Genomic DNA, 27,229 nt, shown 5'->3' with positions numbered 1-27,229 from the left:
GCATTTGTAAAGTTAACCAACTCTTTTGCCTTTTGCATCATCCTGATGTCTTTTATTCTATTCTGTTGCTGTTTTGATGCTGCTTATGATCTACTAATGTGGTTCCCTGTTAATCTCCATGGCAACAGCCTCTAATGCTTTAGCCTGGGCCAAACTTACTAAGGGGAAGTTTCCCAGTCCCAGCACAAATGGCAATGTATTGGGGTCTGGACAATTCTTTTCTACAGGGACAGAGAACTGTCCATATAAACTAGTAAAATGTTGAGCCTCAGCCTAGGACCTCTGCCCACTAGATGACAGTAGTATACCTGGTCATGATCACAAAGGAAGATCTTCAGACACAGTCAGATGTAGCTGCTCCCAGTACCCAGCACAGAGGTCGGCGCTGTTTATCTGTTGCATAAATGAGGCTGAAACAGTCTGCCATGGTAAGGACTACTGGCCTTGTTCCTCAAAGAAATAGCAAGCCCCGAGCCTGAGGGGATGCTATCCCAACTGCCCTGGCCAAAGCAAACCAAAAGTTCTCCAGCTGCCATCCTCAGCATAAAAGCAGGAAAAATACCTTCTCCCAGGTTATGGAAAGGAAAATTCTATGAGGACCCAAGAGTCCCAGGGTTCTGCCACCTCCAGGATAGCCATCAAACCTAATTGTACTTGTGCTACTTTATAAACAAGATAGAGATCTCAGTTCTCTGGCTAGGAGAGCCTGAAATCTGCCTTCTTGCAATGGAGAACCAAGATAGCCATAACTGGGTGGAAGGTTGGGTAGGGTCATATAAAGTGTGTTAGTTGCTGGTGACATTCAGTAGTGAATGACAAGAAATCCAAGACAGGCCTAGATTCAGGTATATGAGACTGTGTTCTACTGCTATAATAACGTAGCTAAGGCTGAAAATGTTTCCTTTTTATCAGTACCAGGGATTAAACTCATGACTGCCTGCTTGCAAGGCAGGCGCTTATGCCACTGAGCTAAATCCCCAGCCCCGGCAGTGCACTCTTAATGCCTACCTGCCAGCCTCTAAAATCGAGGCACATGAGCGCCACCCAGTGGACTAAACTTAAGGAACATATCCAAACTGCCTTCAAATCCCGGCTCCTGATTTTGCCCTTCGGCCCGTATATTCCCTTGGAAATCTACTTTGCCACTGTGGCAAAGAGAAAACAAATTTATGAAATTCCCAGCACAACCTTTTGTCCTACTTAAAACTACTGAGAAACAGTGCCTAAAAGAAAACCTTGTTTCTCCGTTCACACTTCTGACACTAAAGGCAGGGATTTTGTACAGCAAACAATTTGCAGCCTCTGCAGACACTGGTTTCAGTTCTCACACTCAGCAGCACCTTGTGTCAGCTCTGGCCCCACAGGGGAGGGCCTCAGCCCATAGACTGTCCCAATGTCTGATGTCCACTGCAAGTCCCACTGCACTTCTGATCAGGCTCCTGTGACAGATGAGTTTCAGGAATATCTCACAGAACTCAGGGAAACAATTTTCTTTCTACTATGAGAGGACACAAGTGAGGAACAGACAAATGGGAGAGGTGTATGGGCAAGATAAATGAGAAGGGGTGTGGAGTTTCCACACTCTCTCTGGTATGGGACGGCTTCTGTACCTACATTTGTTCACAAGCCAGAGGCTTTCCAATTGCCACTGTTCAAAATTTTTATAGAGGCTCCCTAATGGGCATAATTGATTAAACCAATGGCCACAGATAAGTGACTCAGTGTCCAGCCACTCTCTCCATCTTAGATCATTTTAGGAGGCACAATTTGTGTTCCCTAACCTCCAAACAGGTACCTAACTTGAAACCGCCCAGAGTTCCTGAGCAACCAGTCATCTCACTGGTGAACCAGTTAAGCTCTTACCACTGGAATCCCAAAGGTCTTAGAACCACTTTGTGCCATCAGTCACTGAGAAGTAAGGCCCAACACAGCAGAACCAAAAGTCACTGCTGTGTTCTGGTCATTGACAAAATTATACAGGACTGTGGAACTCTGTGGCAGGAATGGGGGATAAGAGGAAAGACTTATTTTTAAAATAAGTCTTATTTAACGAGGCGTGGTAGCCCACGCCTATAATCCCAGCACTTTGGGAGGCTGAGGCAGGCTGAAGCAGGAGGATTGTTGCAAGTTCGAGACCAGCCTGGGCTACAAAGGGAGCTCAAGGCCAGCCGGAACTGCATAAAGAGACCTTGTATCAAAAAGAAAACAAAAAAGTCTTACTTTTAAAATATAATCACTGGCCAGGGATTTGGCTCAGTTGTATAAGCACCTGCCAGGTACGCACGAGGTCACGAGTTCAATCCCAGTACCAAAGAAAATATAATCACTGAACCAAAAGTAGCAGAGTAGTGATGTGCTCAGTGGTAGATCTCTTCCTTGCGTGTACAAGGCCCAGGATTCCATACTAAACTAAACCACACACATACAGACAGAGAGAGATACACAGAGACAGAGACAGAGATAGAGACACAGAGACAGACAGAGACACAGAGATAGACAGAGACACAGAGAGAGACAGAGTCAGAGAGGGAGAGACAGTGACAGAGATGGAGAGAGAGAAAGAGATAGAGAGAGAAAGACAGAGAGAGAAAACAATACTAAGAAACCATAGCAAACAACAAAGCCAGGAGCATGAGAGGATTTACAAGTCTAACACAGAGCAATTTCATGCTCCTGTTGCTGAATTCCCAGTCAAGCACTCCACAAAAGAAAGTTGGGGAGTCATCTTAGAGAATCTACAAGGACAGAGTTCAATCAGCACTATAGGTAAACACCTGCAAGACCTTCCAATATCAAGGGAGATGAAGGGACACACATTACACTAACGCGTACAGGAAAACAATTCAGTCCATGGGCACAAAATCATCAGTGAGTCACAGAGTTGACTATATACAAAAAATGGAAAAGAGTGACACAGAAAGATAATTGGGAAATTTGCAATGCTTGCAGGGAATACAACTGCACAAACCTACAAAACCTCTCCAGGACACAGCACCACAAATGCTACCACGACAAACAGGACTCCAGAACACACCTATGGGCCAGGCCCCACAGCCTCCCCTCTCACCACTGCAACAGAGTGGCTCTCAAGATTTAAAACCACAGGCTTCAGTCCCGCCAATATCTCAAACCCCAGGACCATGCCCACAACTACACAGAGTCCGCTCCCGGGACCCACAACCACCCATGGGGTCACAGTTTCCACATCCCAGGACTTGATTCACGCCACGGAGCTGGCCCCGTCTAACAGAGATCTCCACAGGGCCAACACTTCCCACAGTACCCTCATCAGAGTGACCCCAAGCGCCACCAGGCAGAACACTCTGTCCACACTGGCAGGCACAGTGGGCTCCATGGGTGCAAGCAACGAAGCACACACTGCTACTACCCAGGCCACCAAACAAACGGGATTTAGCAAAAGCACAGAAACGACCACTTTCCCACAGATGACCAAAAACAGCTCTGCAGAACCCAGCAGAGGGTTCACAGGAATCTGGAACACAACGAACTTATCCTCCCAGATGCAGTCAAAGTACTCGACAACTCTGGCAAGTGCACGGACACAATTGCCTGCTACAAACACTCTTGGGCTCTCCTCAACCAATGCCCAAGGGCTCCCCGCCTCAAACACAGGCACACCATTCCGGACAGCGAGCACCACCAATGGGAGGAAGGAGCCTCAGCTCAGCTCCCCGAAAAACAGCCCTATGGATGGTACCACCACAGCACTGGCAACGGCCAGGAACTGGCCTTCCAAGGATGACGTTGCAGGATCAACGCATACGTCTCAGACACTTCCCACAAGAATCACTTCTGGCAATGTGCAGACAACATTAGGTCACTTTCCACGGGAAAGCAGTCCTGGGCGCACACCACTTACCACCAATGCCACCAGCACTAGTGCTGCTGGGCCATCCACTCCCCGAGGACACAGCACCCCCGAGACGGGTCCGCCAGCCTCCCTCCTCACCGTCACACCACAGCAGGGCTCAGCCTGGCCAACCACGGGTTCCCACCCCGCTGACAACTCAAACCCCACGTCCATGCCCAGCACACCTTCCAGCGCACCCCCGGGGCCCGCCACCACCCTCACGCCAACCCTTCCCACGTCCCAGGACACGACCCGGGCCTCTCTGGAGGCCACCTCCACGTTTGGCCGCACCGGGCCGTCCCTGTCCCCCACGGCCCCCGCCACGGTAACCCCGTCGGCCTCCTGGCAGGACAGCCGGTCCACACCGGCACTCATGGCGTCCTCACCGGGTGCAGGCTCGCCAGCCCACACCCTTGCCAAGGAGGCCACCGCCCACACGGTATCCGGCCGAGCCACAGAGAACGGCACTGTCCTAGGGACGCCGACCAGGCCCTCTACCCCACCGGGCACAGCGTCCCCCGGGCTCTCCAGCACGGCCAGCTCCTCGTCCGGCACCATGGCCCCTGCCCTGCCCAGTGGGTCCAGCACCGGGCCACCGGTGTCCACGGGAGCCGCCACCAGCTGGCCAGCTTCCTCCGGGCCACAGCCCCACTCTGCCGGACTGGCCGGGGAGCGCACCACCGCGCCTACTCACTTCTCTTCTGCCCCGGCCTGGACCTCGGCGTCCTCCGCCTCCTCCTCCTCCTCCTCCTCCTCCTCCTCGGCCTTGCCCGGGGCCAGCGTGGACACCACCAGCCCTGACCTGGGATCCGGCTCCACTGTCTCGCACCGCTCCGCCATGACTGTGACCACCCCAGGAAGCGCAAGCCCGCCCATCTCGTCCACCTCCACAGCCAGATCTGCCACCACCCCTCAGGAGGACACGCGGACCAGTGCCCCCGGGACGCCGGCTACTGTACAGACCAGCCCCTTGCAGAAAACTGGCGCGCACACCGCCACGGCCTCCCTCACCGCCACAGTCATGGCCACGGCCACCCCCGTGGCCACGGCCACGGAAAGCTCCTACCCCGAGGTAACCTCCCGGGGGACAGGGGCCACTCAGATCCCCACCTCGGCACGGGCGTCCACTCTGGGACTCACCTCCACAGACGCACCGGGGCTCGCCACCTCCAGCGCGGGCACACCGCTCGGTCCAGCCGGCACCTCCAGCCCTGGGACCGCGCCTCAGCCGAGCTCCCCAGCCAGCAGCCCCCCGGACAGTCCCACCACCGCCCTGGCACCGGCCGACAGCTGGCACTTCACGGATGGCCTTGCGGAATCAACGCACACGCCGGAGTCGCTTCCCTCGGGCACAGCTTCTGGCAGCGTGACGGCCACACTAACGCCCCCTCTGCGGGAAGGCAGCCCTGGCCCCACCCAGGTGCCCACCAGCACCACCAGCTCCAGTGCTGCTGGGCCATCCACTCCCCGAGGACACAGCACCCCCGAGACGGGTCCGCCAGCCTCCCTCCTCACCGTCACACCACAGCAGGGCTCAGCCTGGCCAACCACGGGTTCCCACCCCGCTGACACCTCAAACCCCACGTCCATGCCCAGCACACCTTCCAGCGCACCCCCGGGGCCCGCCACCACCCTCACGCCAACCCTTCCCACGTCCCAGGACACGACCCGGGCCTCTCTGGAGGCCACCTCCGCGTTTGGCCTCACCGGGCCGTCCCTGTCCCCCACGGCCCCCGCCACGGTGACCCCGTCGGCCTCCTGGCAGGACAGCCGGTCCACACCGGCACTCATGGCGTCCTCACCGGGTTCAGGCTCGCCAGCCCACCCCCTTGCCACGGAGGCCACCGCCCACACGGTATCCGGCCGAGCCACAGAGAACGGCACTGTCCTAGGGACGCCGACCAGGCCCTCTACCCCACCGGGCACAGCGTCCCCCGGGCTCTCCAGCACGGCCAGCTCCTCGTCCGGCACCATGGCCCCTGCCCTGCCCAGTGGGTCCAGCACCGGGCCACCGGTGTCCACGGGAGCCGCCACCAGCTGGCCAGCTTCCTCCGGGCCACAGCCCCACTCTGCCGGACTGGCCGGGGAGCGCACCACCGCGCCTACTCACTTCTCTTCTGCCCCGGCCTGGACCTCGGCGTCCTCCGCCTCCTCCTCCTCCTCCTCCTCCTCCTCCTCGGCCTTGCCCGGGGCCAGCGTGGACACCACCAGCCCTGACCTGGGATCCGGCTCCACTGTCTCGCACCGCTCCGCCATGACTGTGACCACCCCAGGAAGCGCAAGCCCGCCCACCTCGTCCACCTCCACAGCCAGATCTGCCACCACCCCTCAGGAGGACACGCGGACCAGTGCCCCCGGGACGCCGGCTACTGTACAGACCAGCCCCTTGCAGAAAACTGGCGCGCACACCGCCACGGCCTCCCTCACCGCCACAGTCATGGCCACGGCCACCCCCGTGGCCACAGCCACGGAAAGCTCCTACCCCGAGGTAACCTCCCGGGGGACAGGGGCCACTCAGATCCCCACCTCGGCACGGGCGTCCACTCTGGGACTCACCTCCACAGACGCACCGGGGCTCGCCACCTCCAGCGCGGGCACACCGCTCGGTCCAGCCGGCACCTCCAGCCCTGGGACCGCGCCTCAGCCGAGCTCCCCAGCCAGCAGCCCCCCGGACAGTCCCACCACCGCCCTGGCACCGGCCGACAGCTGGCACTTCACGGATGGCCTTGCGGAATCAACGCACACGCCGGAGTCGCTTCCCTCGGGCACAGCTTCTGGCAGCGTGACGGCCACACTAACGCCCCCTCTGCGGGAAGGCAGCCCTGGCCCCACCCAGGTGCCCACCAGCACCACCAGCTCCAGTGCTGCTGGGCCATCCACTCCCCGAGGACACAGCACCCCCGAGACGGGTCCGCCAGCCTCCCTCCTCACCGTCACACCACAGCAGGGCTCAGCCTGGCCAACCACGGGTTCCCACCCCGCTGACACCTCAAACCCCACGTCCATGCCCAGCACACCTTCCAGCGCACCCCCGGGGCCCGCCACCACCCTCACGCCAACCCTTCCCACGTCCCAGGACACGACCCGGGCCTCTCTGGAGGCCACCTCCGCGTTTGACCTCACCGGGCCGTCCCTGTCCCCCACGGCCCCCGCCACGGTGACCCCGTCGGCCTCCTGGCAGGACAGCCGGTCCACACCGGCACTCATGGCGTCCTCACCGGGTGCAGGCTCGCCAGCCCACCCCCTTGCCACGGAGGCCACCGCCCACACGGTATCCGGCCGAGCCACAGAGACCGGCACTGTCCTAGGGACGCCGACCAGGCCCTCTACCCCACCGGGCACAGCGTCCCCCGGGCTCTCCAGCACGGCCAGCTCCTCGTCCGGCACCATGGCCCCTGCCCTGCCCAGTGGGTCCAGCACCGGGCCACCGGTGTCCACGGGAGCCGCCACCAGCTGGCCAGCTTCCTCCGGGCCACAGCCCCACTCTGCCGGACTGGCCGGGGAGCGCACCACCGCGCCTACTCACTTCTCTTCTGCCCCGGCCTGGACCTCGGCGTCCTCCGCCTCCTCCTCCTCCTCCTCCTCCTCCTCCTCCTCGGCCTTGCCCGGGGCCAGCGTGGACACCACCAGCCCTGACCTGGGATCCGGCTCCACTGTCTCGCACCGCTCCGCCATGACTGTGACCACCCCAGGAAGCGCAAGCCCGCCCATCTCGTCCACCTCCACAGCCAGATCTGCCACCACCCCTCAGGAGGACACGCGGACCAGTGCCCCCGGGACGCCGGCTACTGTACAGACCAGCCCCTTGCAGAAAACTGGCGCGCACACCGCCACGGCCTCCCTCACCGCCACAGTCATGGCCACGGCCACCCCCGTGGCCACGGCCACGGAAAGCTCCTACCCCGAGGTAACCTCCCGGGGGACAGGGGCCACTCAGATCCCCACCTCGGCACGGGCGTCCACTCTGGGACTCACCTCCACAGACGCACCGGGGCTCGCCACCTCCAGCGCGGGCACACCGCTCGGTCCAGCCGGCACCTCCAGCCCTGGGACCGCGCCTCAGCCGAGCTCCCCAGCCAGCAGCCCCCCGGACAGTCCCACCACCGCCCTGGCACCGGCCGACAGCTGGCACTTCACGGATGGCCTTGCGGAATCAACGCACACGCCGGAGTCGCTTCCCTCGGGCACAGCTTCTGGCAGCGTGACGGCCACACTAACGCCCCCTCTGCGGGAAGGCAGCCCTGGCCCCACCCAGGTGCCCACCAGCACCACCAGCTCCAGTGCTGCTGGGCCATCCACTCCCCGAGGACACAGCACCCCCGAGACGGGTCCGCCAGCCTCCCTCCTCACCGTCACACCACAGCAGGGCTCAGCCTGGCCAACCACGGGTTCCCACCCCGCTGACACCTCAAACCCCACGTCCATGCCCAGCACACCTTCCAGCGCACCCCCGGGGCCCGCCACCACCCTCACGCCAACCCTTCCCACGTCCCAGGACACGACCCGGGCCTCTCTGGAGGCCACCTCCGCGTTTGGCCTCACCGGGCCGTCCCTGTCCCCCACGGCCCCCGCCACGGTGACCCCGTCGGCCTCCTGGCAGGACAGCCGGTCCACACCGGCACTCATGGCGTCCTCACCGGGTGCAGGCTCGCCAGCCCACCCCCTTGGCACGGAGGCCACCGCCCACACGGTATCCGGCCGAGCCACAGAGACCGGCACTGTCCTAGGGACGCCGACCAGGCCCTCTACCCCACCGGGCACAGCGTCCCCCGGGCTCTCCAGCACGGCCAGCTCCTCGTCCGGCACCATGGCCCCTGCCCTGCCCAGTGGGTCCAGCACCGGGCCACCGGTGTCCACGGGAGCCGCCACCAGCTGGCCAGCTTCCTCCGGGCCACAGCCCCACTCTGCCGGACTGGCCGGGGAGCGCACCACCGCGCCTACTCACTTCTCTTCTGCCCCGGCCTGGACCTCGGCGTCCTCCTCCTCCTCCTCCTCCTCCTCGGCCTTGCCCGGGGCCAGCGTGGACACCACCAGCCCTGACCTGGGATCTGGCTCCACTGTCTCGCACCGCTCCGCCATGACTGTGACCACCCCAGGAAGCGCAAGCCCGCCCACCTCGTCCACCTCCACAGCCAGATCTGCCACCACCCCTCAGGAGGACACGCGGACCGGTGCCCCCGGGACGCCGGCTACTGTACAGACCAGCCCCTTGCAGAAAACTGGCGCGCACACCGCCACGGCCTCCCTCACCGCCACAGTCATGGCCACGGCCACCCCCGTGGCCACAGCCACGGAAAGCTCCTACCCCGAGGTAACCTCCCGGGGGACAGGGGCCACTCAGATCCCCACCTCGGCACGGGCGTCCACTCTGGGACTCACCTCCACAGACGCACCGGGGCTCGCCACCTCCAGCGCGGGCACACCGCTCGGTCCAGCCGGCACCTCCAGCCCTGGGACCGCGCCTCAGCCGAGCTCCCCAGCCAGCAGCCCCCCGGACAGTCCCACCACCGCCCTGGCACCGGCCGACAGCTGGCACTTCACGGATGGCCTTGCGGAATCAACGCACACGCCGGAGTCGCTTCCCTCGGGCACAGCTTCTGGCAGCGTGACGGCCACACTAACGCCCCCTCTGCGGGAAGGCAGCCCTGGCCCCACCCAGGTGCCCACCAGCACCACCAGCTCCAGTGCTGCTGGGCCATCCACTCCCCGAGGACACAGCACCCCCGAGACGGGTCCGCCAGCCTCCCTCCTCACCGTCACACCACAGCAGGGCTCAGCCTGGCCAACCACGGGTTCCCACCCCGCTGACACCTCAAACCCCACGTCCATGCCCAGCACACCTTCCAGCGCACCCCCGGGGCCCGCCACCACCCTCACGCCAACCCTTCCCACGTCCCAGGACACGACCCGGGCCTCTCTGGAGGCCACCTCCGCGTTTGGCCTCACCGGGCCGTCCCTGTCCCCCACGGCCCCCGCCACGGTGACCCCGTCGGCCTCCTGGCAGGACAGCCGGTCCACACCGGCACTCATGGCGTCCTCACCGGGTGCAGGCTCGCCAGCCCACCCCCTTGGCACGGAGGCCACCGCCCACACGGTATCCGGCCGAGCCACAGAGACCGGCACTGTCCTAGGGACGCCGACCAGGCCCTCTACCCCACCGGGCACAGCGTCCCCCGGGCTCTCCAGCACGGCCAGCTCCTCGTCCGGCACCATGGCCCCTGCCCTGCCCAGTGGGTCCAGCACCGGGCCACCGGTGTCCACGGGAGCCGCCACCAGCTGGCCAGCTTCCTCCGAGCCACAGCCCCACTCTGCCGGACTGGCCGGGGAGCGCACCACCGCGCCTACTCACTTCTCTTCTGCCCCGGCCTGGACCTCGGCGTCCTCCGCCTCCTCCTCCTCCTCCTCCTCCTCCTCCTCGGCCTTGCCCGGGGCCAGCGTGGACACCACCAGCCCTGACCTGGGATCCGGCTCCACTGTCTCGCACCGCTCCGCCATGACTGTGACCACCCCAGGAAGCGCAAGCCCGCCCACCTCGTCCACCTCCACAGCCAGATCTGCCACCACCCCTCAGGAGGACACGCGGACCAGTGCCCCCGGGACGCCGGCTACTGTACAGACCAGCCCCTTGCAGAAAACTGGCGCGCACACCGCCACGGCCTCCCTCACCGCCACAGTCATGGCCACGGCCACCCCCGTGGCCACGGCCACGGAAAGCTCCTACCCCGAGGTAACCTCCCGGGGGACAGGGGCCACTCAGATCCCCACCTCGGCACGGGCGTCCACTCTGGGACTCACCTCCACAGACGCACCGGGGCTCGCCACCTCCAGCGCGGGCACACCGCTCGGTCCAGCCGGCACCTCCAGCCCTGGGACCGCGCCTCAGCCGAGCTCCCCAGCCAGCAGCCCCCCGGACAGTCCCACCACCGCCCTGGCACCGGCCGACAGCTGGCACTTCACGGATGGCCTTGCGGAATCAACGCACACGCCGGAGTCGCTTCCCTCGGGCACAGCTTCTGGCAGCGTGACGGCCACACTAACGCCCCCTCTGCGGGAAGGCAGCCCTGGCCCCACCCAGGTGCCCACCAGCACCACCAGCTCCAGTGCTGCTGGGCCATCCACTCCCCGAGGACACAGCACCCCCGAGACGGGTCCGCCAGCCTCCCTCCTCACCGTCACACCACAGCAGGGCTCAGCCTGGCCAACCACGGGTTCCCACCCCGCTGACACCTCAAACCCCACGTCCATGCCCAGCACACCTTCCAGCGCACCCCCGGGGCCCGCCACCACCCTCACGCCAACCCTTCCCACGTCCCAGGACACGACCCGGGCCTCTCTGGAGGCCACCTCCGCGTTTGGCCTCACCGGGCCGTCCCTGTCCCCCACGGCCCCCGCCACGGTGACCCCGTCGGCCTCCTGGCAGGACAGCCGGTCCACACCGGCACTCATGGCGTCCTCACCGGGTGCAGGCTCGCCAGCCCACCCCCTTGGCACGGAGGCCACCGCCCACACGGTATCCGGCCGAGCCACAGAGACCGGCACTGTCCTAGGGACGCCGACCAGGCCCTCTACCCCACCGGGCACAGCGTCCCCCGGGCTCTCCAGCACGGCCAGCTCCTCGTCCGGCACCATGGCCCCTGCCCTGCCCAGTGGGTCCAGCACCGGGCCACCGGTGTCCACGGGAGCCGCCACCAGCTGGCCAGCTTCCTCCGGGCCACAGCCCCACTCTGCCGGACTGGCCGGGGAGCGCACCACCGCGCCTACTCACTTCTCTTCTGCCCCGGCCTGGACCTCGGCGTCCTCCTCCTCCTCCTCCTCCTCCTCGGCCTTGCCCGGGGCCAGCGTGGACACCACCAGCCCTGACCTGGGATCTGGCTCCACTGTCTCGCACCGCTCCGCCATGACTGTGACCACCCCAGGAAGCGCAAGCCCGCCCACCTCGTCCACCTCCACAGCCAGATCTGCCACCACCCCTCAGGAGGACACGCGGACCGGTGCCCCCGGGACGCCGGCTACTGTACAGACCAGCCCCTTGCAGAAAACTGGCGCGCACACCGCCACGGCCTCCCTCACCGCCACAGTCATGGCCACGGCCACCCCCGTGGCCACAGCCACGGAAAGCTCCTACCCCGAGGTAACCTCCCGGGGGACAGGGGCCACTCAGATCCCCACCTCGGCACGGGCGTCCACTCTGGGACTCACCTCCACAGACGCACCGGGGCTCGCCACCTCCAGCGCGGGCACACCGCTCGGTCCAGCCGGCACCTCCAGCCCTGGGACCGCGCCTCAGCCGAGCTCCCCAGCCAGCAGCCCCCCGGACAGTCCCACCACCGCCCTGGCACCGGCCGACAGCTGGCACTTCACGGATGGCCTTGCGGAATCAACGCACACGCCGGAGTCGCTTCCCTCGGGCACAGCTTCTGGCAGCGTGACGGCCACACTAACGCCCCCTCTGCGGGAAGGCAGCCCTGGCCCCACCCAGGTGCCCACCAGCACCACCAGCTCCAGTGCTGCTGGGCCATCCACTCCCCGAGGACACAGCACCCCCGAGACGGGTCCGCCAGCCTCCCTCCTCACCGTCACACCACAGCAGGGCTCAGCCTGGCCAACCACGGGTTCCCACCCCGCTGACACCTCAAACCCCACGTCCATGCCCAGCACACCTTCCAGCGCACCCCCGGGGCCCGCCACCACCCTCACGCCAACCCTTCCCACGTCCCAGGACACGACCCGGGCCTCTCTGGAGGCCACCTCCGCGTTTGGCCTCACCGGGCCGTCCCTGTCCCCCACGGCCCCCGCCACAGTGACGCCGTCGGCCTCCTGGCAGGACAGCCGGTCCACACCGGCACTCATGGCGTCCTCACCGGGTGCAGGCTCGCCAGCCCACCCCCTTGCCACGGAGGCCACCGCCCACACGGTATCCGGCCGAGCCACAGAGACCGGCACTGTCCTAGGGACGCCGACCAGGCCCTCTACCCCACCGGGCACAGCGTCCCCCGGGCTCTCCAGCACGGCCAGCTCCTCGTCCGGCACCATGGCCCCTGCCCTGCCCAGTGGGTCCAGCACCGGGCCACCGGTGTCCACGGGAGCCGCCACCAGCTGGCCAGCTTCCTCCGGGCCACAGCCCCACTCTGCCGGACTGGCCGGGGAGCGCACCACCGCGCCTACTCACTTCTCTTCTGCCCCGGCCTGGACCTCGGCGTCCTCCGCCTCCTCCTCCTCCTCCTCCTCCTCCTCCTCGGCCTTGCCCGGGGCCAGCGTGGACACCACCAGCCCTGACCTGGGATCCGGCTCCACTGTCTCGCACCGCTCCGCCATGACTGTGACCACCCCAGGAAGCGCAAGCCCGCCCACCTCGTCCACCTCCACAGCCAGATCTGCCACCACCCCTCAGGAGGACACGCGGACCAGTGCCCCCGGGACGCCGGCTACTGTACAGACCAGCCCCTTGCAGAAAACTGGCGCGCACACCGCCACGGCCTCCCTCACCGCCACAGTCATGGCCACGGCCACCCCCGTGGCCACAGCCACGGAAAGCTCCTACCCCGAGGTAACCTCCCGGGGGACAGGGGCCACTCAGATCCCCACCTCGGCACGGGCGTCCACTCTGGGACTCACCTCCACAGACGCACCGGGGCTCGCCACCTCCAGCGCGGGCACACCGCTCGGTCCAGCCGGCACCTCCAGCCCTGGGACCGCGCCTCAGCCGAGCTCCCCAGCCAGCAGCCCCCCGGACAGTCCCACCACCGCCCTGGCACCGGCCGACAGCTGGCACTTCACGGATGGCCTTGCGGAATCAACGCACACGCCGGAGTCGCTTCCCTCGGGCACAGCTTCTGGCAGCGTGACGGCCACACTAACGCCCCCTCTGCGGGAAGGCAGCCCTGGCCCCACCCAGGTGCCCACCAGCACCACCAGCTCCAGTGCTGCTGGGCCATCCACTCCCCGAGGACACAGCACCCCCGAGACGGGTCCGCCAGCCTCCCTCCTCACCGTCACACCACAGCAGGGCTCAGCCTGGCCAACCACGGGTTCCCACCCCGCTGACACCTCAAACCCCACGTCCATGCCCAGCACACCTTCCAGCGCACCCCCGGGGCCCGCCACCACCCTCACGCCAACCCTTCCCACGTCCCAGGACACGACCCGGGCCTCTCTGGAGGCCACCTCCGCGTTTGACCTCACCGGGCCGTCCCTGTCCCCCACGGCCCCCGCCACGGTGACCCCGTCGGCCTCCTGGCAGGACAGCCGGTCCACACCGCCACTCATGGCGTCCTCACCGGGTGCAGGCTCGCCAGCCCACCCCCTTGCCACGGAGGCCACCGCCCACACGGTATCCGGCCGAGCCACAGAGACCGGCACTGTCCTAGGGACGCCGACCAGGCCCTCTACCCCACCGGGAACAGCGTCCCCCGGGCTCTCCAGCACGGCCAGCTCCTCGTCCGGCACCATGGCCCCTGCCCTGCCCAGTGGGTCCAGCACCGGGCCACCGGTGTCCACGGGAGCCGCCACCAGCTGGCCAGCTTCCTCCGGGCCACAGCCCCACTCTGCCGGACTGGCCGGGGAGCGCACCACCGCGCCTACTCACTTCTCTTCTGCCCCGGCCTGGACCTCGGCGTCCTCCGCCTCCTCCTCCTCCTCCTCCTCCTCCTCCTCCTCGGCCTTGCCCGGGGCCAGCGTGGACACCACCAGCCCTGACCTGGGATCCGGCTCCACTGTCTCGCACCGCTCCGCCATGACTGTGACCACCCCAGGAAGCGCAAGCCCGCCCACCTCGTCCACCTCCACAGCCAGATCTGCCACCACCCCTCAGGAGGACACGCGGACCAGTGCCCCCGGGACGCCGGCTACTGTACAGACCAGCCCCTTGCAGAAAACTGGCGCGCACACCGCCACGGCCTCCCTCACCGCCACAGTCATGGCCACGGCCACCCCCGTGGCCACAGCCACGGAAAGCTCCTACCCCGAGGTAACCTCCCGGGGGACAGGGGCCACTCAGATCCCCACCTCGGCACGGGCGTCCACTCTGGGACTCACCTCCACAGACGCACCGGGGCTCGCCACCTCCAGCGCGGGCACACCGCTCGGTCCAGCCGGCACCTCCAGCCCTGGGACCGCGCCTCAGCCGAGCTCCCCAGCCAGCAGCCCCCCGGACAGTCCCACCACCGCCCTGGCACCGGCCGACAGCTGGCACTTCACGGATGGCCTTGCGGAATCAACGCACACGCCGGAGTCGCTTCCCTCGGGCACAGCTTCTGGCAGCGTGACGGCCACACTAACGCCCCCTCTGCGGGAAGGCAGCCCTGGCCCCACCCAGGTGCCCACCAGCACCACCAGCTCCAGTGCTGCTGGGCCATCCACTCCCCGAGGACACAGCACCCCCGAGACGGGTCCGCCAGCCTCCCTCCTCACCGTCACACCACAGCAGGGCTCAGCCTGGCCAACCACGGGTTCCCACCCCGCTGACACCTCAAACCCCACGTCCATGCCCAGCACACCTTCCAGCGCACCCCCGGGGCCCGCCACCACCCTCACGCCAACCCTTCCCACGTCCCAGGACACGACCCGGGCCTCTCTGGAGGCCACCTCCGCGTTTGGCCTCACCGGGCCGTCCCTGTCCCCCACGGCCCCCGCCACGGTGACCCCGTCGGCCTCCTGGCAGGACAGCCGGTCCACACCGGCACTCATGGCGTCCTCACCGGGTGCAGGCTCGCCAGCCCACCCCCTTGCCACGGAGGCCACCGCCCACACGGTATCCGGCCGAGCCACAGAGACCGGCACTGTCCTAGGGACGCCGACCAGGCCCTCTACCCCACCGGGCACAGCGTCCCCCGGGCTCTCCAGCACGGCCAGCTCCTCGTCCGGCACCATGGCCCCTGCCCTGCCCAGTGGGTCCAGCACCGGGCCACCGGTGTCCACGGGAGCCGCCACCAGCTGGCCAGCTTCCTCCGGGCCACAGCCCCACTCTGCCGGACTGGCCGGGGAGCGCACCACCGCGCCTACTCACTTCTCTTCTGCCCCGGCCTGGACCTCGGCGTCCTCCGCCTCCTCCTCCTCCTCCTCCTCCTCCTCCTCGGCCTTGCCCGGGGCCAGCGTGGACACCACCAGCCCTGACCTGGGATCCGGCTCCACTGTCTCGCACCGCTCCGCCATGACTGTGACCACCCCAGGAAGCGCAAGCCCGCCCACCTCGTCCACCTCCACAGCCAGATCTGCCACCACCCCTCAGGAGGACACGCGGACCAGTGCCCCCGGGACGCCGGCTACTGTACAGACCAGCCCCTTGCAGAAAACTGGCGCGCACACCGCCACGGCCTCCCTCACCGCCACAGTCATGGCCACGGCCACCCCCGTGGCCACGGCCACGGAAAGCTCCTACCCCGAGGTAACCTCCCGGGGGACAGGGGCCACTCAGATCCCCACCTCGGCACGGGCGTCCACTCTGGGACTCACCTCCACAGACGCACCGGGGCTCGCCACCTCCAGCGCGGGCACACCGCTCGGTCCAGCCGGCACCTCCAGCCCTGGGACCGCGCCTCAGCCGAGCTCCCCAGCCAGCAGCCCCCCGGACAGTCCCACCACCGCCCTGGCACCGGCCGACAGCTGGCACTTCACGGATGGCCTTGCGGAATCAACGCACACGCCGGAGTCGCTTCCCTCGGGCACAGCTTCTGGCAGCGTGACGGCCACACTAACGCCCCCTCTGCGGGAAGGCAGCCCTGGCCCCACCCAGGTGCCCACCAGCACCACCAGCTCCAGTGCTGCTGGGCCATCCACTCCCCGAGGACACAGCACCCCCGAGACGGGTCCGCCAGCCTCCCTCCTCACCGTCACACCACAGCAGGGCTCAGCCTGGCCAACCACGGGTTCCCACCCCGCTGACACCTCAAACCCCACGTCCATGCCCAGCACACCTTCCAGCGCACCCCCGGGGCCCGCCACCACCCTCACGCCAACCCTTCCCACGTCCCAGGACACGACCCGGGCCTCTCTGGAGGCCACCTCCGCGTTTGACCTCACCGGGCCGTCCCTGTCCCCCACGGCCCCCGCCACGGTGACCCCGTCGGCCTCCTGGCAGGACAGCCGGTCCACACCGGCACTCATGGCGTCCTCACCGGGTGCAGGCTCGCCAGCCCACCCCCTTGCCACGGAGGCCACCGCCCACACGGTATCCGGCCGAGCCACAGAGACCGGCACTGTCCTAGGGACGCCGACCAGGCCCTCTACCCCACCGGGCACAGCGTCCCCCGGGCTCTCCAGCACGGCCAGCTCCTCGTCCGGCACCATGGCCCCTGCCCTGCCCAGTGGGTCCAGCACCGGGCCACCGGTGTCCACGGGAGCCGCCACCAGCTGGCCAGCTTCCTCCGGGCCACAGCCCCACTCTGCCGGACTGGCCGGGGAGCGCACCACCGCGCCTACTCACTTCTCTTCTACCCCGGCCTGGACCTCGGCGTCCTCCGCCTCCTCCTCCTCCTCCTCCTCCTCCTCCTCCTCGGCCTTGCCCGGGGCCAGCGTGGACACCACCAGCCCTGACCTGGGATCTGGCTCCACTGTCTCGCACCGCTCCGCCATGACTGTGACCACCCCAGGAAGCGCAAGCCCGCCCATCTCGTCCACCTCCACAGCCAGATCTGCCACCACCCCTCAGGAGGACACGCAGACCAGTGCCCCCGGGACACCGGCTACTGTACAGACCAGCCCCTTGCAGAAAACTGGCGCGCACACCGCCACGGCCTCCCTCACCGCCACAGTCATGGCCACGGCCACCCCCGTGGCCACAGCCACGGAAAGCTCCTACCCCGAGGTAACCTCCCGGGGGACAGGGGCCACTCAGATCCCCACCTCGGCACGGGCGTCCACTCTGGGACTCACCTCCACAGACGCACCGGGGCTCGCCACCTCCAGCGCGGGCACACCGCTCGGTCCAGCCGGCACCTCCAGCCCTGGGACCGCGCCTCAGCCGAGCTCCCCAGCCAGCAGCCCCCCGGACAGTCCCACCACCGCCCTGGCACCGGCCGACAGCTGGCACTTCACGGATGGCCTTGCGGAATCAACGCACACGCCGGAGTCGCTTCCCTCGGGCACAGCTTCTGGCAGCGTGACGGCCACACTAACGCCCCCTCTGCGGGAAGGCAGCCCTGGCCCCACCCAGGTGCCCACCACCACCACCAGCTCCAGTGCTGCTGGGCCATCCACTCCCCGAGGACACAGCACCCCCGAGACGGGTCCGCCAGCCTCCCTCCTCACCGTCACACCACAGCAGGGCTCAGCCTGGCCAACCACGGGTTCCCACCCCGCTGACACCTCAAACCCCACGTCCATGCCCAGCACACCTTCCAGCGCACCCCCAGGGCCCGCCACCACCCTCACGCCAACCCTTCCCACGTCCCAGGACACGACCCGGGCCTCTCTGGAGGCCACCTCCGCGTTTGACCTCACCGGGCCGTCCCTGTCCCCCACGGCCCCCGCCACGGTGACCCCGTCGGCCTCCTGGCAGGACAGCCGGTCCACACCGGCAATCATGGCGTCCTCACCGGGTGCAGGCTCGCCAGCCCACCCCCTTGCCACGGAGGCCACCGCCCACACGGTATCCGGCCGAGCCACAGAGACCGGCACTGTCCTAGGGACGCCGACCAGGCCCTCTACCCCACCGGGCACAGCATCCCCCGGGCTCTCCAGCACGGCCAGCTCCTCGTCCGGCACCATGGCCCCTGCCCTGCCCAGTGGGTCCAGCACCGGGCCACCGGTGTCCACGGGAGCCGCCACCAGCTGGCCAGCTTCCTCCGGGCCACAGCCCCACTCTGCCGGACTGGCCGGGGAGCGCACCACCGCGCCTACTCACTTCTCTTCTGCCCCGGCCTGGACCTCGGCGTCCTCCTCCTCCTCCTCCTCCTCCTCGGCCTTGCCCGGGGCCAGCGTGGACACCACCAGCCCTGACCTGGGATCTGGCTCCACTGTCTCGCACCGCTCCGCCATGACTGTGACCACCCCAGGAAGCGCAAGCCCGCCCACCTCGTCCACCTCCACAGCCAGATCTGCCACCACCCCTCAGGAGGACACGCGGACCGGTGCCCCCGGGACGCCGGCTACTGTACAGACCAGCCCCTTGCAGAAAACTGGCGCGCACACCGCCACGGCCTCCCTCACCGCCACAGTCATGGCCACGGCCACCCCCGTGGCCACAGCCACGGAAAGCTCCTACCCCGAGGTAACCTCCCGGGGGACAGGGGCCACTCAGATCCCCACCTCGGCACGGGCGTCCACTCTGGGACTCACCTCCACAGACGCACCGGGGCTCGCCACCTCCAGCGCGGGCACACCGCTCGGTCCAGCCGGCACCTCCAGCCCTGGGACCGCGCCTCAGCCGAGCTCCCCAGCCAGCAGCCCCCCGGACAGTCCCACCACCGCCCTGGCACCGGCCGACAGCTGGCACTTCACGGATGGCCTTGCGGAATCAACGCACACGCCGGAGTCGCTTCCCTCGGGCACAGCTTCTGGCAGCGTGACGGCCACACTAACGCCCCCTCTGCGGGAAGGCAGCCCTGGCCCCACCCAGGTGCCCACCACCACCACCAGCTCCAGTGCTGCTGGGCCATCCACTCCCCGAGGACACAGCACCCCCGAGACGGGTCCGCCAGCCTCCCTCCTCACCGTCACACCACAGCAGGGCTCAGCCTGGCCAACCACGGGTTCCCACCCCGCTGACACCTCAAACCCCACGTCCATGCCCAGCACACCTTCCAGCGCACCCCCGGGGCCCGCCACCACCCTCACGCCAACCCTTCCCACGTCCCAGGACACGACCCGGGCCTCTCTGGAGGCCACCTCCGCGTTTGGCCTCACCGGGCCGTCCCTGTCCCCCACGGCCCCCGCCACGGTGACCCCGTCGGCCTCCTGGCAGGACAGCCGGTCCACACCGGCACTCATGGCGTCCTCACCGGGTGCAGGCTCGCCAGCCCACCCCCTTGCCACGGAGGCCACCGCCCACACGGTATCCGGCCGAGCCACAGAGACCGGCACTGTCCTAGGGACGCCGACCAGGCCCTCTACCCCACCGGGCACAGCGTCCCCCGGGCTCTCCAGCACGGCCAGCTCCTCGTCCGGCACCATGGCCCCTGCCCTGCCCAGTGGGTCCAGCACCGGGCCACCGGTGTCCACGGGAGCCGCCACCAGCTGGCCAGCTTCCTCCGGGCCACAGCCCCACTCTGCCGGACTGGCCGGGGAGCGCACCACCGCGCCTACTCACTTCTCTTCTGCCCCGGCCTGGACCTCGGCGTCCTCCTCCTCCTCCTCCTCCTCCTCAGCCTTGCCCGGGGCCAGCGTGGACACCACCAGCCCTGACCTGGGATCTGGCTCCACTGTCTCGCACCGCTCCGCCATGACTGTGACCACCCCAGGAAGCGCAAGCCCGCCCACCTCGTCCACCTCCACAGCCAGATCTGCCACCACCCCTCAGGAGGACACGCGGACCAGTGCCCCCGGGACGCCGGCTACTGTACAGACCAGCCCCTTGCAGAAAACTGGCGCGCACACCGCCACGGCCTCCCTCACCGCCACAGTCATGGCCACGGCCACCCCCGTGGCCACAGCCACGGAAAGCTCCTACCCCGAGGTAACCTCCCGGGGGACAGGGGCCACTCAGATCCCCACCTCGGCACGGGCGTCCACTCTGGGACTCACCTCCACAGACGCACCGGGGCTCGCCACCTCCAGCGCGGGCACACCGCTCGGTCCAGCCGGCACCTCCAGCCCTGGGACCGCGCCTCAGCCGAGCTCCCCAGCCAGCAGCCCCCCGGACAGTCCCACCACCGCCCTGGCACCGGCCGACAGCTGGCACTTCACGGATGGCCTTGCGGAATCAACGCACACGCCGGAGTCGCTTCCCTCGGGCACAGCTTCTGGCAGCGTGACGGCCACACTAACGCCCCCTCTGCGGGAAGGCAGCCCTGGCCCCACCCAGGTGCCCACCACCACCACCAGCTCCAGTGCTGCTGGGCCATCCACTCCCCGAGGACACAGCACCCCCGAGACGGGTCCGCCAGCCTCCCTCCTCACCGTCACACCACAGCAGGGCTCAGCCTGGCCAACCACGGGTTCCCACCCCGCTGACACCTCAAACCCCACGTCCATGCCCAGCACACCTTCCAGCGCACCCCCGGGGCCCGCCACCACCCTCACGCCAACCGTTCCCACGTCCCAGGACACGACCCGGGCCTCTCTGGAGGCCACCTCCGCGTTTGGCCTCACCGGGCCGTCCCTGTCCCCCACGGCCCCCGCCACAGTGACCCCGTCGGCCTCCTGGCAGGACAGCCGGTCCACACCGGCACTCATGGCGTCCTCACCGGGTGCAGGCTCGCCAGCCCACCCCCTTGCCACGGAGGCCACCGCCCACACGGTATCCGGCCGAGCCACAGAGACCGGCACTGTCCTAGGGACGCCGACCAGGCCCTCTACCCCACCGGGCACAGCGTCCCCCGGGCTCTCCAGCACGGCCAGCTCCTCGTCCGGCACCATGGCCCCTGCCCTGCCCAGTGGGTCCAGCACCGGGCCACCGGTGTCCACGGGAGCCGCCACCAGCTGGCCAGCTTCCTCCGGGCCACAGCCCCACTCTGCCGGACTGGCCGGGGAGCGCACCACCGCGCCTACTCACTTCTCTTCTGCCCCGGCCTGGACCTCGGCGTCCTCCTCCTCCTCCTCCTCCTCCTCAGCCTTGCCCGGGGCCAGCGTGGACACCACCAGCCCTGACCTGGGATCTGGCTCCACTGTCTCGCACCGCTCCGCCATGACTGTGACCACCCCAGGAAGCGCAAGCCCGCCCACCTCGTCCACCTCCACAGCCAGATCTGCCACCACCCCTCAGGAGGACACGCGGACCAGTGCCCCCGGGACGCCGGCTACTGTACAGACCAGCCCCTTGCAGAAAACTGGCGCGCACACCGCCACGGCCTCCCTCACCGCCACAGTCATGGCCACGGCCACCCCCGTGGCCACAGCCACGGAAAGCTCCTACCCCGAGGTAACCTCCCGGGGGACAGGGGCCACTCAGATCCCCACCTCGGCACGGGCGTCCACTCTGGGACTCACCTCCACAGACGCACCGGGGCTCGCCACCTCCAGCGCGGGCACACCGCTCGGTCCAGCCGGCACCTCCAGCCCTGGGACCGCGCCTCAGCCGAGCTCCCCAGCCAGCAGCCCCCCGGACAGTCCCACCACCGCCCTGGCACCGGCCGACAGCTGGCACTTCACGGATGGCCTTGCGGAATCAACGCACACGCCGGAGTCGCTTCCCTCGGGCACAGCTTCTGGCAGCGTGACGGCCACACTAACGCCCCCTCTGCGGGAAGGCAGCCCTGGCCCCACCCAGGTGCCCACCACCACCACCAGCTCCAGTGCTGCTGGGCCATCCACTCCCCGAGGACACAGCACCCCCGAGACGGGTCCGCCAGCCTCCCTCCTCACCGTCACACCACAGCAGGGCTCAGCCTGGCCAACCACGGGTTCCCACCCCGCTGACACCTCAAACCCCACGTCCATGCCCAGCACACCTTCCAGCGCACCCCCGGGGCCCGCCACCACCCTCACGCCAACCCTTCCCACGTCCCAGGACACGACCCGGGCCTCTCTGGAGGCCACCTCCGCGTTTGGCCTCACCGGGCCGTCCCTGTCCCCCACGGCCCCCGCCACGGTGACCCCGTCGGCCTCCTGGCAGGACAGCCGGTCCACACCGGCACTCATGGCGTCCTCACCGGGTGCAGGCTCGCCAGCCCACCCCCTTGCCACGGAGGCCACCGCCCACACGGTATCCGGCCGAGCCACAGAGACCGGCACTGTCCTAGGGACGCCGACCAGGCCCTCTACCCCACCGGGCACAGCGTCCCCCGGGCTCTCCAGCACGGCCAGCTCCTCGTCCGGCACCATGGCCCCTGCCCTGCCCAGTGGGTCCAGCACCGGGCCACCGGTGTCCACGGGAGCCGCCACCAGCTGGCCAGCTTCCTCCGGGCCACAGCCCCACTCTGCCGGACTGGCCGGGGAGCGCACCACCGCGCCTACTCACTTCTCTTCTGCCCCGGCCTGGACCTCGGCGTCCTCCTCCTCCTCCTCCTCCTCCTCAGCCTTGCCCGGGGCCAGCGTGGACACCACCAGCCCTGACCTGGGATCTGGCTCCACTGTCTCGCACCGCTCCGCCATGACTGTGACCACCCCAGGAAGCGCAAGCCCGCCCACCTCGTCCACCTCCACAGCCAGATCTGCCACCACCCCTCAGGAGGACACGCGGACCAGTGCCCCCGGGACGCCGGCTACTGTACAGACCAGCCCCTTGCAGAAAACTGGCGCGCACACCGCCACGGCCTCCCTCACCGCCACAGTCATGGCCACGGCCACCCCCGTGGCCACAGCCACGGAAAGCTCCTACCCCGAGGTAACCTCCCGGGGGACAGGGGCCACTCAGATCCCCACCTCGGCACGGGCGTCCACTCTGGGACTCACCTCCACAGACGCACCGGGGCTCGCCACCTCCAGCGCGGGCACACCGCTCGGTCCAGCCGGCACCTCCAGCCCTGGGACCGCGCCTCAGCCGAGCTCCCCAGCCAGCAGCCCCCCGGACAGTCCCACCACCGCCCTGGCACCGGCCGACAGCTGGCACTTCACGGATGGCCTTGCGGAATCAACGCACACGCCGGAGTCGCTTCCCTCGGGCACAGCTTCTGGCAGCGTGACGGCCACACTAACGCCCCCTCTGCGGGAAGGCAGCCCTGGCCCCACCCAGGTGCCCACCACCACCACCAGCTCCAGTGCTGCTGGGCCATCCACTCCCCGAGGACACAGCACCCCCGAGACGGGTCCGCCAGCCTCCCTCCTCACCGTCACACCACAGCAGGGCTCAGCCTGGCCAACCACGGGTTCCCACCCCGCTGACACCTCAAACCCCACGTCCATGCCCAGCACACCTTCCAGCGCACCCCCGGGGCCCGCCACCACCCTCACGCCAACCCTTCCCACGTCCCAGGACACGACCCGGGCCTCTCTGGAGGCCACCTCCGCGTTTGGCCTCACCGGGCCGTCCCTGTCCCCCACGGCCCCCGCCACGGTGACCCCGTCGGCCTCCTGGCAGGACAGCCGGTCCACACCGGCACTCATGGCGTCCTCACCGGGTGCAGGCTCGCCAGCCCACCCCCTTGCCACGGAGGCCACCGCCCACACGGTATCCGGCCGAGCCACAGAGACCGGCACTGTCCTAGGGACGCCGACCAGGCCCTCTACCCCACCGGGCACAGCGTCCCCCGGGCTCTCCAGCACGGCCAGCTCCTCGTCCGGCACCATGGCCCCTGCCCTGCCCAGTGGGTCCAGCACCGGGCCACCGGTGTCCACGGGAGCCGCCACCAGCTGGCCAGCTTCCTCCGGGCCACAGCCCCACTCTGCCGGACTGGCCGGGGAGCGCACCACCGCGCCTACTCACTTCTCTTCTGCCCCGGCCTGGACCTCGGCGTCCTCCTCCTCCTCCTCCTCCTCCTCAGCCTTGCCCGGGGCCAGCGTGGACACCACCAGCCCTGACCTGGGATCTGGCTCCACTGTCTCGCACCGCTCCGCCATGACTGTGACCACCCCAGGAAGCGCAAGCCCGCCCACCTCGTCCACCTCCACAGCCAGATCTGCCACCACCCCTCAGGAGGACACGCGGACCAGTGCCCCCGGGACGCCGGCTACTGTACAGACCAGCCCCTTGCAGAAAACTGGCGCGCACACCGCCACGGCCTCCCTCACCGCCACAGTCATGGCCACGGCCACCCCCGTGGCCACAGCCACGGAAAGCTCCTACCCCGAGGTAACCTCCCGGGGGACAGGGGCCACTCAGATCCCCACCTCGGCACGGGCGTCCACTCTGGGACTCACCTCCACAGACGCACCGGGGCTCGCCACCTCCAGCGCGGGCACACCGCTCGGTCCAGCCGGCACCTCCAGCCCTGGGACCGCGCCTCAGCCGAGCTCCCCAGCCAGCAGCCCCCCGGACAGTCCCACCACCGCCCTGGCACCGGCCGACAGCTGGCACTTCACGGATGGCCTTGCGGAATCAACGCACACGCCGGAGTCGCTTCCCTCGGGCACAGCTTCTGGCAGCGTGACGGCCACACTAACGCCCCCTCTGCGGGAAGGCAGCCCTGGCCCCACCCAGGTGCCCACCACCACCACCAGCTCCAGTGCTGCTGGGCCATCCACTCCCCGAGGACACAGCACCCCCGAGACGGGTCCGCCAGCCTCCCTCCTCACCGTCACACCACAGCAGGGCTCAGCCTGGCCAACCACGGGTTCCCACCCCGCTGACACCTCAAACCCCACGTCCATGCCCAGCACACCTTCCAGCGCACCCCCGGGGCCCGCCACCACCCTCACGCCAACCCTTCCCACGTCCCAGGACACGACCCGGGCCTCTCTGGAGGCCACCTCCGCGTTTGGCCTCACCGGGCCGTCCCTGTCCCCCACGGCCCCCGCCACGGTGACCCCGTCGGCCTCCTGGCAGGACAGCCGGTCCACACCGGCACTCATGGCGTCCTCACCGGGTGCAGGCTCGCCAGCCCACCCCCTTGCCACGGAGGCCACCGCCCACACGGTATCCGGCCGAGCCACAGAGACCGGCACTGTCCTAGGGACGCCGACCAGGCCCTCTACCCCACCGGGCACAGCGTCCCCCGGGCTCTCCAGCACGGCCAGCTCCTCGTCCGGCACCATGGCCCCTGCCCTGCCCAGTGGGTCCAGCACCGGGCCACCGGTGTCCACGGGAGCCGCCACCAGCTGGCCAGCTTCCTCCGGGCCACAGCCCCACTCTGCCGGACTGGCCGGGGAGCGCACCACCGCGCCTACTCACTTCTCTTCTGCCCCGGCCTGGACCTCGGCATCCTCCTCCTCCTCCTCCTCCTCCTCAGCCTTGCCCGGGGCCAGCGTGGACACCACCAGCCCTGACCTGGGATCTGGCTCCACTGTCTCGCACCGCTCCGCCATGACTGTGACCACCCCAGGAAGCGCAAGCCCGCCCACCTCGTCCACCTCCACAGCCAGATCTGCCACCACCCCTCAGGAGGACACGCGGACCAGTGCCCCCGGGACGCCGGCTACTGTACAGACCAGCCCCTTGCAGAAAACTGGCGCGCACACCGCCACGGCCTCCCTCACCGCCACAGTCATGGCCACGGCCACCCCCGTGGCCACAGCCACGGAAAGCTCCTACCCCGAGGTAACCTCCCGGGGGACAGGGGCCACTCAGATCCCCACCTCGGCACGGGCGTCCACTCTGGGACTCACCTCCACAGACGCACCGGGGCTCGCCACCTCCAGCGCGGGCACACCGCTCGGTCCAGCCGGCACCTCCAGCCCTGGGACCGCGCCTCAGCCGAGCTCCCCAGCCAGCAGCCCCCCGGACAGTCCCACCACCGCCCTGGCACCGGCCGACAGCTGGCACTTCACGGATGGCCTTGCGGAATCAACGCACACGCCGGAGTCGCTTCCCTCGGGCACAGCTTCTGGCAGCGTGACGGCCACACTAACGCCCCCTCTGCGGGAAGGCAGCCCTGGCCCCACCCAGGTGCCCACCACCACCACCAGCTCCAGTGCTGCTGGGCCATCCACTCCCCGAGGACACAGCACCCCCGAGACGGGTCCGCCAGCCTCCCTCCTCACCGTCACACCACAGCAGGGCTCAGCCTGGCCAACCACGGGTTCCCACCCCGCTGACACCTCAAACCCCACGTCCATGCCCAGCACACCTTCCAGCGCACCCCCGGGGCCCGCCACCACCCTCGCGCCAACCCTTCCCATGTCCCACTACACGACCCGGGCCTCTCTGGAGGCCACCTCCGCGTTTGGCCTCACCGGGCCGTCCCTGTCCCCCACGGCCCCCGCCACGGTGACCCCGTCGGCCTCCTGGCAGGACAGCCGGTCCACACCGGCACTCATGGCGTCCTCACCGGGTGCAGGCTCGCCAGCCCACCCCCTTGCCACGGAGGCCACCGCCCACACGGTATCCGGCCGAGCCACAGAGACCGGCACTGTCCTAGGGACGCCGACCAGGCCCTCTACCCCACCGGGCACAGCGTCCCCCGGGCTCTCCAGCACGGTCAGCTCCTCGTCCGGCACCATGGCCCCTGCCCTGCCCAGTGGGTCCAGCACCGGGCCACCGGTGTCCACGGGAGCCGCCACCAGCTGGCCAGCTTCCTCCGGGCCACAGCCCCACTCTGCCGGACTGGCCGGGGAGCGCACCACCGCGCCTACTCACTTCTCTTCTGCCCCGGCCTGGACCTCGGCCTCCTCCTCCTCCTCCTCCTCCTCCTCCTCCTCCTCCTCCTCCTCCTCGGCCTTGCCCGGGGCCAG

General features: G+C 68.1%; 1 protein-coding gene across 1 annotated transcript in view; it reads left to right on the top strand.

The window, feature by feature from the left end:
• Window positions 1-4,427: 4,427 nt before the first annotated feature.
• The window catches only part of Muc16 (mucin 16, cell surface associated), a 109,152-nt gene continuing 86,350 nt past the window's right edge, over window positions 4,428-27,229 (top strand). Inside the window, exon 1 of the mRNA XM_063229110.1 lies at window positions 4,428-27,064. Within this exon, the coding sequence (XP_063085180.1) occupies window positions 4,428-27,064 (22,637 nt within the window). The remainder of the gene's footprint in view (window positions 27,065-27,229) is intronic.

Source organism: Cavia porcellus, unplaced genomic scaffold (genome assembly GCF_034190915.1).
Source record: "Cavia porcellus strain 051 isolate PalLab524CR breed Dunkin Hartley unplaced genomic scaffold, mCavPor4.1 scaffold_17, whole genome shotgun sequence".
NCBI classification, from domain to species: domain Eukaryota; kingdom Metazoa; phylum Chordata; class Mammalia; order Rodentia; family Caviidae; genus Cavia; species Cavia porcellus.
Note: the sequence above shows the minus strand (reverse complement) of the source record. Positions and strands in the feature narration are given on the sequence as shown.